This window comes from Melanaphis sacchari, unplaced genomic scaffold (genome assembly GCF_002803265.2).
Source record: "Melanaphis sacchari strain LSU unplaced genomic scaffold, SCAv2.0 Contig7_pilon_pilon, whole genome shotgun sequence".
In the NCBI taxonomy this organism is placed as follows: Eukaryota; Metazoa; Arthropoda; class Insecta; order Hemiptera; family Aphididae; genus Melanaphis; species Melanaphis sacchari.
Genome location: NW_020271560.1, coordinates 6834241 through 6846466, shown reverse-complemented (window position 1 = coordinate 6846466; position 12226 = coordinate 6834241). Strand labels below are relative to the sequence as shown.

The 12226-nt window shown below is 28.7% G+C and overlaps 1 protein-coding gene across 2 annotated transcripts in view; it reads left to right on the top strand.

The window, feature by feature from the left end:
• Nucleotides 1-1779: 1779 nt before the first annotated feature.
• LOC112601745 overlaps nt 1780-12226 on the top strand; it is a 77559-nt gene continuing 67112 nt past the window's right edge. The window contains exons 1-2 of one of the 2 annotated variants that reach the window (XM_025349511.1): nt 1780-2327; nt 3001-3082. In XM_025349511.1, the coding sequence (XP_025205296.1) occupies nt 3043-3082 (40 nt within the window). In that variant the 5' untranslated portion in view covers nt 1780-2327; nt 3001-3042. Of the gene's footprint in view, nt 2357-3000; nt 3083-12226 lie in introns of both variants that reach the window. The other variant, XM_025349512.1, reaches the window with a different exon arrangement.

Genomic DNA, 12226 nt, shown 5'->3' with positions numbered 1-12226 from the left:
TGAATTTTATTATGATTTTAAAAACGTAAATTTGTATACATTCTTACTTAATAATATTCGAATTATCACTGATTCAGATATTGTACAATATTTCAATTAATAATATTTCAACTGAAATAATTATGTATTAAAAATCGATGACTCTTACTAATATTATAGATTGAGTAATAATATTCAAATTATTAATAACCATGACAATTTTTTAGTTTTTTTTTTTTTTACTTAAGTATATACCTATGTATAAATTATGTATAATATATTTACTAAAGTAATAAAGTTTCTACTAACAATTGTTAAAATTTCAAAGTATATAAAAGTAACTGTTTGTAAGCCAAAGTTAATCAAAACATATGTCTTGTGTAGGAATAATCAATAATAAATGCTTGTTATTAACATCAACTTATTTGTTAAATAATATTTGGGTAGGTACCTACCTACTATTAAAATAATGTTTTGTTCAATTAAGAAATACTTACTCTCCAATTTATAATTGGTAAACTTAAAAGTATATATTACAACACTGATAATATATTCTATAACCTAGATGGATATTACAGTTTTAATTATATAAATTTGCTTAGAGGACGATACCGCACAATACTAGCAAGTGTTGTCTCTCTCTCTCTCTCTCTCTCTCTTATTAACGCAAAGCACTAAAAATTGTACATTCAGTTTAATCAATTTTACTCAATTATTTTTATACCTGAATACATTTAAAGCAAGTTGATATTTTTAAAATTATTGTTAATTTAAATTATATATATATATATATATATTTTTTTTTTATTTAACTAATTTTAATAAAATAAAAAAAAATTATAGTTAAATTTAAATGAAAAAAGGAAGACGTTGTTTTGTAATTCTATTTTATCAGTTATTAGATATTGAAGATGGAAGATTTCAAATTAAGACTCTTTTAAGATTTTAAAATCCTCAACTTCCATTGAAATAAGTATAATATTTGCATTTATATTATATGAGTAAACACAATAATGGTACCCAAGTATATTTTGAATGACTTATACTTATCTCATAGTTAATAAACAATAAAATAATTGATTCAGTCAAAATAAATATTGCTGAGTGCAATTTCATTCTTTTAATATTATATGAAACCAAGTTTTCAGTTCGCCCCAAAAAGTGATAATAAAAACAATAATATTACTAATTATAGATATTTGTAATGGTTAGGGTAACAACAGACACAACCCCCTTTTGAATAAAACCAAAGATGCAAAGAAAGCATACTCATTTTTATCTGACTTGATATAGGTCGTTTTTGTTTTTTTTTTCTCGTGGAAATAATTGCGCCAAAGCATTAATTTATTTTTAGCGAAAAAAACCGCTCTAACCACCAAAAATCTCGTCACTTATCTGCTCGATGTCGGAGCTCGTGAGTCGAGTGTTGCGGTTTAAAAACTAAAACAAAAACAAAAATTTAAAACCAAACTTTTTACCCTGCACGAGTAAATAACGAAACAGTAAAAATCCAACGATACGACGTACTATTTTACACGCGCGTTACGCGTATACCCTGTTTGGGGGGGGGGATTCTTGACCAGGCGGTGCGGGTGGTCTCTGCGGTCAGGGGAGGGTGTTCGGTTGGTCGACGGGTATTGGCGGTTTAAGGTGCACGGCGGCGCGTATAATATATCGGCGCGCCGGCGGAGTAGGCTTGCGCGGCTTTCGGACTTTCGTCGGTTCGGCGTGAAGGGTGGTGGCGGCGACGGTGGGCATGAACGCGCGCCGCGGATACTGCGAGCGCGCGACTTCGCCACGACTAGACCGGCATTAGACGTTTCGGCGTGCGACTTATCGCACTATACCGCGGACCGCCACGCTGAAGTCGCGTGATCCGCGGGCGCGAAACGGTTACACCGACGACGAGCGTTCGTCGTAAAGGTACGCGGCTGTTGGGAATTTAAAAAAATATAAAAATAAATACCGTTCGATACGATTTAAACCGTTCGGGCCGGACCGAGTCGCGTTCGACGGACATCGCGCACGACGTTTCAGTGACCGAATCAATCGCTCGATTTTTTAGCAACCGTTATTGACGTTTTCGACGATCAACGGTGTAGTGAGACGATCCGCGTCCACATAGAGCATATTATTTTATATGCGTAATAGCATGCGACAGTATTATCTCCGAGACGACATCATCGGGCTCGTTGCCGACCAAACACGCGTTCTGATGCCATTATTGTCGCCGACCGTACTGCTATCGTAATATCATATATTGCGATCGTCGCTGTCGTGTGCGACCCGACTATGCCGCGGCGAGCCAAAGCGGTCTTCGGCGGACGGACGATAATCATTTAGAAACGGTAATCGCGTGTTCTGCACGGTATAAAATGTAAACACTATTATTAATAATTCGTATGCTTTTGTATTCGCGGTTTGTAAGCGACGTAGATATTTTTTTTTTTTTTTTTTACCTTTTGTGTATTCTTGTTTCACGGATATCTATAATGCATGACGCTATTGTTTTTATGACGGAAATATAATATCAACTTTATTATACATTAATATTATTGTATTAAAGACGTCGGAGAATGGTATTTCACTAACATCGCGATGACTGTTAACGTCTCGATTTCAAACTGCGACGCGTGCGTTTAAAATATTATCGTATTTTTTTTATTTTTTTTGTTATTCGTTTTCAGCATTAGTCCGTTTAAATCTGTACAACAACGTTGATCGTTATGATATTAAAAATGTCTCGAATACGTTGTCGTCGAAATTTACCTGCAATTTTGCTTATGGTTAAATTTAATCATCCTCCGAAAAAAAAGTATAAAATGCAATAATTTATTGAAGTGATAAAACCATCAAAGTCAACCGAGTTGTATGCAATTTAATTCCAAATTTTCTTTGTACCTTATAGTTTATATGGCTGTAAATAATATTTATTTATATTTTAATATATTTTTTTCGAATATAATTTTAATATCTTCTAAGAATTTATTATTTAATAATATTTATTAATTATTTTTTCAGATATTGTTAAATTTTGAATTTAAAACTGTTTACAACAAAAGAATGAACGCTCTATTGTATCTTTTCACGCTATACATACTTGGTAAGTAATTCAAATTTAAAATATTTTTCGAACCAGATTGTTGGTTTACACAAAGAAATTTAGCTGGAAAAAACAATTAATCTCAAATTAAATTATTGAGTTGTATATAACTCGATCTTAATAATATCTATCAAATAAATATGATTATCAGTAATTATAAAATGTATGTATTTTTTCTTCTATATTAATGGCTTCATTGGCCGTCCGAGTTATACTTAATAAACGGGATTAATTTAATTTTAGATTTAGTTGTAAATGTTGTACAAAATAATAAGGCAAAGCAAACAGATAAGATTTTATTTTAAATTTTCGTCATTATTGTTATCATATTATGTATCATTATATTACCCGTTCAAATTTAAATATAGATAGGAACATCAAAATCTTCAAAAAAAAAAAAAAAAAACTATTTGCTCTACCATTCATGGTAGAATGAATTTCATTTGAAAAAATAGTTTGTATCTTTATAGAATATTCCTTAAATGGTATAAAATATCTTAATATATACCCTTTATGATGTAGGTACTTGTAAATCTATAAATTCAAAAATCAGAATTTTAATAAATTTATTATGAAGAATAAAAAGAAAGGGAGTGTATTTTATGAATCATACTGTATATTCTATATAATAGGGATAAAAAATTTATAATTATTATGAAATAATTTTCTATCTTTGTGAATCAATTAATTTACTTGTAGAAAATTGCAATTTTGCAACATACGTCGTATTGACAATATATTCTAGAAAATTACACTGTGTAAATCAAAAATCAAAACCCGTACATTTAAAAATTACTTTTCAGAAGGATGTTTGTGTTTAGTTTGCATATGATTGATTTGGATTCACTATAGAATTTGTTTTAAATCATTAAGACAACTTACGATTAATCTTAATTAAAAATATTTAAATATAAAATAATTAACAATTTTATTAGGTATTAATGAATATTTTTATCGCATCAATTGATCGTTAGTAGTATTTTAAAAGTTAAGTATATATAAATATAATATGACACACTTAAAAAATAAAAAATCTTTAATATCAGCATTTATATTGCATAATATTTAAATTATTACTATTATTTTTTATTTAAAATATTGATAATTTTTAAATTAATACAATAATAAAGACTGCAAAATTAAAATTTATCATAATATTATTAAAAATAATTAGTTTACTTTGTTAATTATATCTTTTTTTTTTTTTTAATCACAATCAATTACTTGTTAGACACAACATTTTTTGACAGAAAATAACCAATTATCTCTCTATTTGTATGTAGCAATTTTTGGTGTATTGAGTAAAAAACTTTAACTGTAGAAATTGAATTAACATGTTTTACGATGCAACAAAATGAATATCGCATATTTGTACAAAAAAATAAATAACCACACTATACAAAGGAAAAAATAGAATTGACCGTTAAAATGATTTTATTTACGTAAAGAAGCGTAATTTATTGAAACAAAAAAGATGTTTGTTTTTACACTATTTCAAGATTGTGTATATTATATTACTATATTATGCTATACGATGGCAGTACATGATATTCACATTGAGAGGAGGGTAAATGGAATAAAGCGGACAAAAAAAAAATGTAAGTTTTCCGGACATTGAATTTGAATAACCGGCCATCTGAGTTATAAGTTTCAGGGTTGTCATATAGAAACTGTAGAAAAAAAACTTGCAGGGCTTTCTCCGTCGAGTCGCGCAATCTTTGCTGTCTTTTGCTCTTCTTTCTGATAGTATATATACTACGATTGTTAAAAACTTTGGAGCTTTGCGCATTCACTACACGTATTTTCGATTTTTTACCCAGAGATGATATTATTATTATGCGAGAAACAAAAAAAAAGTTGTTGTTATTATAATAATCGTTCGATTGATAGTACTGTGAAAGAAATCGTAGAATTATAATTTCCCATCGCTGGTTCGATGTGGTGCCACGCGATAACACAAAAATTGTATGCGTACCGTGCTTAAATCTATATAATGTGTTTGTTTATGTAGACTATACCTTTATAATATTTTATGAATTTATTGTGAAGCGCGTGACTATACTCACACGTAGTCTGACTGCAGATTATAGCTCATACGATCGCGTCGATAATTGGATAATAATGTGTAGCTGCCATGAAATCGTTTTTTTTTTTTTTAAGTCCGATTTGACTTCTCTTATTTAAAAACTTATTAAATCAAATACCTGTTATGTATTTGAATAAACTACAACGTATTAATGGGAAGACTATAAAATGCGATATTAGGAATTAAATATAAATTGTATACATATTTTTATTGTAAAAACAAAATACTAAGAAAATTGTTTGTGAAAGGATGCTGTAGTGACAATCATAAAAAATAATTAGAAGATAGCTTTTTTTCTTTTAAAATTCAAATACCTGTCTAGTTTTGATATAATTCAATGAAAACGAATAAAAAATGTCTATAGTATAATAATAGGTAATGTATTATTTACACGTATTGTTCTAATTACGCTTAGACATAATACATGATATATTTTTCATTTTTAAATTTTTACGACTTATGGTCTACGGTTAAATACCATGAATCAGTAAAATATAATATACTGTTACACTGCTACATTCCCAAAAGTCACATTTGGTCCCAACAAAATATTTTAAGTCGATGTTTTCCGTCGAAGGTGAACATTTTTGGACCCTTGAGAATATTATAAACCATCCAAATATAATATATATGTATCAATTGTTATATCTTCAATCTCTTATACGAATTTTTTCCTAAAATTTTTACGATGGTATCGCTGTATTGGGCCATACCACTAATGGCATATATCGAAAATATACTCGTTTTCTAACGCAACCGATACAATTTAAAGTATTGTCCATGATATTCCCAAACGAACGATTTACCTACTTTTAACTAAGCTTAAAATCGATCAATAATATAGCCAATAGCATATTTTATTATCGTTTTCTATTTTTTTTAATACTTGGATAACTATAATATAATTTACACGGTCTTTATTTTCCTTAATATAATAATTCGTTGAGGAAACACATTTTTCAATGCTTCAACTTTCAATAAAATGCAATAACAGTCAGTCAAAAATAGTTTTTCACGAGCAATCGATAGTTTACGATACAAATTCGCAATAACAAAACAAACACAATAAAATAACAGATGATCTAATGTATTACTTTTGTGTTCAACATTTATTTCACTTAATAAAATATTGATAGTTTACATTAAATCGTTATTGTTCGTTTGAACTGTTTTAATTATGTACGAAAACTTAAAATAAATACTGTAAAATCCCTAGAAGCGTACATTTTTCTCAAGGGTTTCAAAAGAAATTTAGAATTAACAAATTTAATCGCATCTTATAATTATATGTGTATATATAGATTAGATGTAACACGCGTAAACTCAATACTATATAATAATATGATAATATATGTGCACTATTTAATTAACATTAACTGAACACCGTGAATATTAATTAAAATGCGTTCGTGATTATCTTAAGGTTAAATTTATTTACCCGTAAAAAAAGGTTTCACTTCAATGAATATTAAAGATTTATCAGAAATATTATTCAAATTGTAATAGATAGGTATTCAAAATACGATAGAGCTAATGGTAATAGTAAATTAAACATAATTTATACAAAATTCCTCAAAATAGTATAATTTTAAAATGCATTGATATTTGAATTATAATAATATAATATAAAATATAATCAATTTTTAGATTATTTATACTACTATTTCCCTGGACGGACGTAAGATTATGAGGTCGATACGGAATGTTGATGACAACATCAACAGTAATGATTGCTATTGTTCTTATCGAATATATTTATGACCAATGTCATTTTTGACATTTAGTAAAAATTGATTAAGCCCGACATAAATAAATAGGTGAGTACGTATGTACGTGTATTTAAATATATTGGTTTTGGTGTATATTTATCAATAATAAATAAACTAAAAATACCTTTTCAAAGAAAAAAAAACCACCAAATTATAAAAATTTTATTTTAAATTTTCCAAGAACTATGGGTATTCGAAAAAATCTTCATAAAACTATTTTAAAAGTATTAAACCAAGACAAATAAAACACTAAATTAGTACATCAATCATATCTATAATATTATTTAAATGTTTAAATATTTTATTTTGATTAATTGTTTGTATTAAAAAAAATTAACGTATTTAAAGTTTATATTTTTTTTTATACAAATTAAACATTATTTTATTGGAAATAATAATATAATATATTCAGTATTTCATAAAAAATAATTTTATTTAGAAATAATTGTATTTCATTGTACTTATTATACTTAAGTTACACATGCTATGTAAGGATTAGTGTTAAAACTATTAAATCGTATTACTTTTTTTTAAAAAGATAATACTTTAATATTTTTTATTGAATTGAATTAAAGTTATATGATTAATATTATTGATATAATATATCTCAATGATGAATAATTATAAATTAATGTGCACACCAATGTGGCTTATATTATACATATATATTTAGATATATAACAGGAATCGTATTTTTTTTATTTTCTATTATTGAAGTTTCACAGACTATTATCAGCCACAGGGAGCCCATATAGATCTTAATAGAGAATTGACTATGCACCACAGTGGATCGTCAAATATTCTAACTTTTCCACTTTAGAAATATTTTTTTCAAGTATTTTAAAGGAAAATTTTCTTCACAATTCAAAATCAGTATTAATATAGCATGTGCAATAGGTACGCATAATATATATTACAGTTTTTCGGTATACTTGCGGTGCGAAAGTACGTTTCGCTTGGTTCTCATTCCTTTTATCGACCAGCATAATTTACACTTTAACGACAATTTGAATCTAAAAGGACACAATATCCATTTGTACGTTATAAATAGTAAAGGGTATTATATATTTTATGAAAATATTTACAAAAACATAAATGTAAGTATATAAAAATATGTATATGCATATTGCATATACGTATTATTAAAAAAACATGTTACATGATATGTAAATATTATATTATTTGAGAAGTCAATTACAGATAAGTGCTATAAGCTGTATACATTATTCTGTGCAGTTTGTGAAATATGTTAAACTACGTAGGTAATTTATTACGTATTATTGTCCAACAAATCCGTTTTCACAAATTTTGACCACTTTAATAACTCACTTAAAGCCCCGCGATTCACTTAAAAGCTATAACTTCAATAATATACATATTACCCAGGGTAGAGGTTATGTTTATTTAATTTTTAATTAAAAAATTGTATTGATTGGTTGGTAACGTTCATACGGTTTTAGCTTGGACACGAAAACTGATATCTGGTATGAACAATTTATCCCTGCATATACTGCTTACACCGTTTATCTTCTTTCGTTGTATCATGTCTATTTTATATATCTACCTATACGCACGGGGTTAATGATTTTGTATTCATAGAACCGCGGTATTAAGTCATAATAAGACCTAAAACATTACAATTTAAAATTCCGACGATACCCCCTCTCCTCACTCGTCATACATATACACAAATCTAGACGCATTAAAATACCTTTGACGTGTCCGATGGCTTTGAACCAAATCTGATTCAATTACGTGTCACGATAATAATTTGCGATGAACATTTCGGTTAATTACAGACGAATGAGCACACTAAGAAGCACTAACTACCGTCGGGTAATGATTAGTAGTTAGTCGTGATGTAGATTGCACAGGGAGGGGCGTGTTGTATAAATCCTTTCATTTCCGGTTGATCCAAATTGCTTAACTCGAATCTGTACCTACAGCCAGCGGTTAGATTGGAGTTTACCACACGCCGATATAATTATGAAAGCCTAACGCTCGTAAAACTCGGTCATAAAACACGGTGTATCAAAATATTCTATGGATCATTCAAAGAAAATAAATCGCTTGGAAAATCGGTGTTAAGACTCATTGTTGTCCATTGCTCCGGAAACGTTTTAGAACACCGCCCCGGAAGAGTCAGATTAGATTCATAATTATTATAACTTATGTTCTACATGCATATAAACCATAATATAGGTAGTAGTGTTTACTACTGTTTACCCCTGATAACCGACGGGATAATATTATTAAAGTAATAAAATAGATTAAGAATTAAAACGTGATGATGTGTCATCCGCATAGTTTTAAAATTATAGTAACACTAGTACAATACTGTTCTGCTTAAATACAAATTAAAAAAAAAAAAAAACATTTATTTGAAAAATTTAACCAATCCTTTATTATATAGCTCACCCGTATTGCCTACAGTGAAATAAACAAGTAAAATATAATTTTAACGTCACTACTAACTGCACAATATTCGATAAGATTTATGACGACAAGTTTGTCCCGTGTGGCTTAAAGCCTCACAGAGTTAAGTTAATATAGTCGTTTAATTGAAAACCTGCGTCATGTGCACAACGTTCTTTTGTGAAGCATTTCAAGTAACTCCATTCAATAATAGGTGGTTTTCATAATATTAATGGTTTAATTAATTTTGGGGTTTAATACAATCCGAATACTAGTATAATAATAAAATTGTATATGATTTTATCAAAGTACTTGGATGATTGAATACAAAAATATGGTATCATAATTTCACTATTTCTGATTACATTAATTTAAAATTATATATGTATTTTAATTTAAATGTTGTCTTATATAAACAAAATAAACAAACTAAATATATATAATTACAACATTGTTTTATTTTTATAAAATACAACATATATTTTTCTAAAGCATTATAATAGGATTTAAATAGCATTTGATGTTGAATTAAATTAATAACCCAACATAAATATAACAATTAATTTATTTGTAACAATGAAAGGTTGAAAATATTACAAATGTTATATAATTATATTATTATAAATATTTCGTTATTATTGTTAATTAATATGTTAATTTTAATTTTAATTTATTACGTTTTTTTTTTTTTTATGAAGTTGCTTCTGGTTTTTTTTAATTATTAATTTAAACAAAACTATTTCAATTTCAAAGCTTCACATCTTATCTATTACGATAACAAATTTATACCTCCAATGATTGGGTTTAAAAAATATCAACAACAATTTTATATTTTTATATTGGGTTGCATTATTTATGATAAAAATTTTTTTTTTATTTAAATTAGTATTTTATGTGTAGTTCTGATAAAAATGTATAAAACAGCATATTAGCACTTTATTACTATTTAATTTATTAACTTTGCAAATATTTTTTTAAATTTACTGAAAACTTTTAACCTACACATACATTTACTTTTCTATGGTTAACCACACTTTAATGTTTTTAATAAAAATCAGCTTAATAAAATACATTCAGTATACAAAATCAAAACCATTATTTTTCCTATACTTTACATTCAATAATAAATTTAGGTAGCAATATCAAAATGACCATAGTAAATCGTGTTATGTTATAATGTTATATACACAAAACAAAGACAGACTGAAGATTCAAAGTATAATATCTTTAATAAATATTTGATTCCCCGTGTAGAGTACTGAGCGTGTTTCGAATGATGGAGTCAATTTGAATAAATTTAAAATACGTATTGCTGATTTATAAATACTATGCTAGTATTATATTATATACATTTATTTTTTCATTAATATTCAAATCGTTTATAATATCTAGAAAACATAATCCTAATGAAAATTTTATTTTAACTAATAATCGTGTGTTAATGAGAAGAAGAGAAGTGTGGTGGAAGGGAAGTTAGAGATTGCGCCAAAAAACAATAGTTTCGTGTAAATTATAATAATTATTTTAAAAGCCAAAGCGCATAAAAGAAGAGAGTTATTTCGGATTTTGTCCGTTGTATCCGCACCGAGAATGAACAATAAGAGTCGGTGAAACAGCCCCCGAGTCTGATCAAAAACAACAAATCGGTTCTGAAAATCGACCGGACGACGGCGGAGATGAGGGCCAACAGGAGCCACGTTTATGTATATTATTATATATTGTAAATAAATGGACCGTCGTCCGCCTGTGTCTACACAGTACATTGTACTGCACAGTATAATATATATATTATTATAATAAAGTTGTGTAATGTGTAGTTGTAAATGCGACCGGAGCGGTAAAACAAAAACCTATTACTAATACTAGAGTCGACATTAATTCGTAGCCGGGCTTGGATGCGGCGTGTGTATGGCTGCCGCCGGCGACGACGACAGTGGCGGTATGTGCGAATTAATAAAAACGTGCCTATACACCGAAACACAAAACACACTTACACACACGCGCGTGTACACTGTACGCACATATGTACAAACGATTGTCTGGGATAACAATAATAACCGAAGAAAAAAAATAAGATAAAAAGAATAAGGAGATGAAAAAAAAAAATTGGAGAGAGAAGAGAGGAGAACAGAGACCGACCGGAACGGCGAGCGAGTAATAAATAGAGGGTGCTACTGTGACGAAAATATCTGCCGAGGGAATGTCAAAATAAACGATCCCCGTTTATTAACTATATACGTACCTATATATATATTGCACCACGCACTGTGTTGTTGTTGTTATTATTATTATTATTATTATCATTATTACTTTTTTTCCTTTCGTGCGACTGTAGTTAATGGCCGGGACATTTGAACGGGGATTACGACACGTCGGGCATCATTGCCGACGTATTTATAAACTCTACCTATACGACGACATGACGGCCCGCAATACTCGGGCAATAATATCACACCAGATTACCTATGTTTTTTATTCCCGAATATTTTTCGGTCGAAAACCACCGTGCGATATTCTAGAGCATAGGTTCTTAACCGGGGGTCCGTAGATGGTTACTCGGGGGTCCGCCCAGAAATAAATTTGTTTCGATAACGTTTTTAAGATAACAATAATAATGTCTTGCTCGCATTTATTTGATTATATATACCTTTTTTTTTTTTTGGTGGGGGGTCCGTGATTATATGTCTTACTTTAAAAGGGTCCATGAACTAAAAAAAGTTGAAACTTTGTTCTAGAGAGAAAAAATGATAATTATTTTCTACTCTCTAATCGCACTTTATATCGCGCAGCAGTCCACACGCGTATCCGCGGATTATATTAAACTGTATGTAGTATAAAACCATCACCGCCACGACGTATTACGGTTAGGAGATA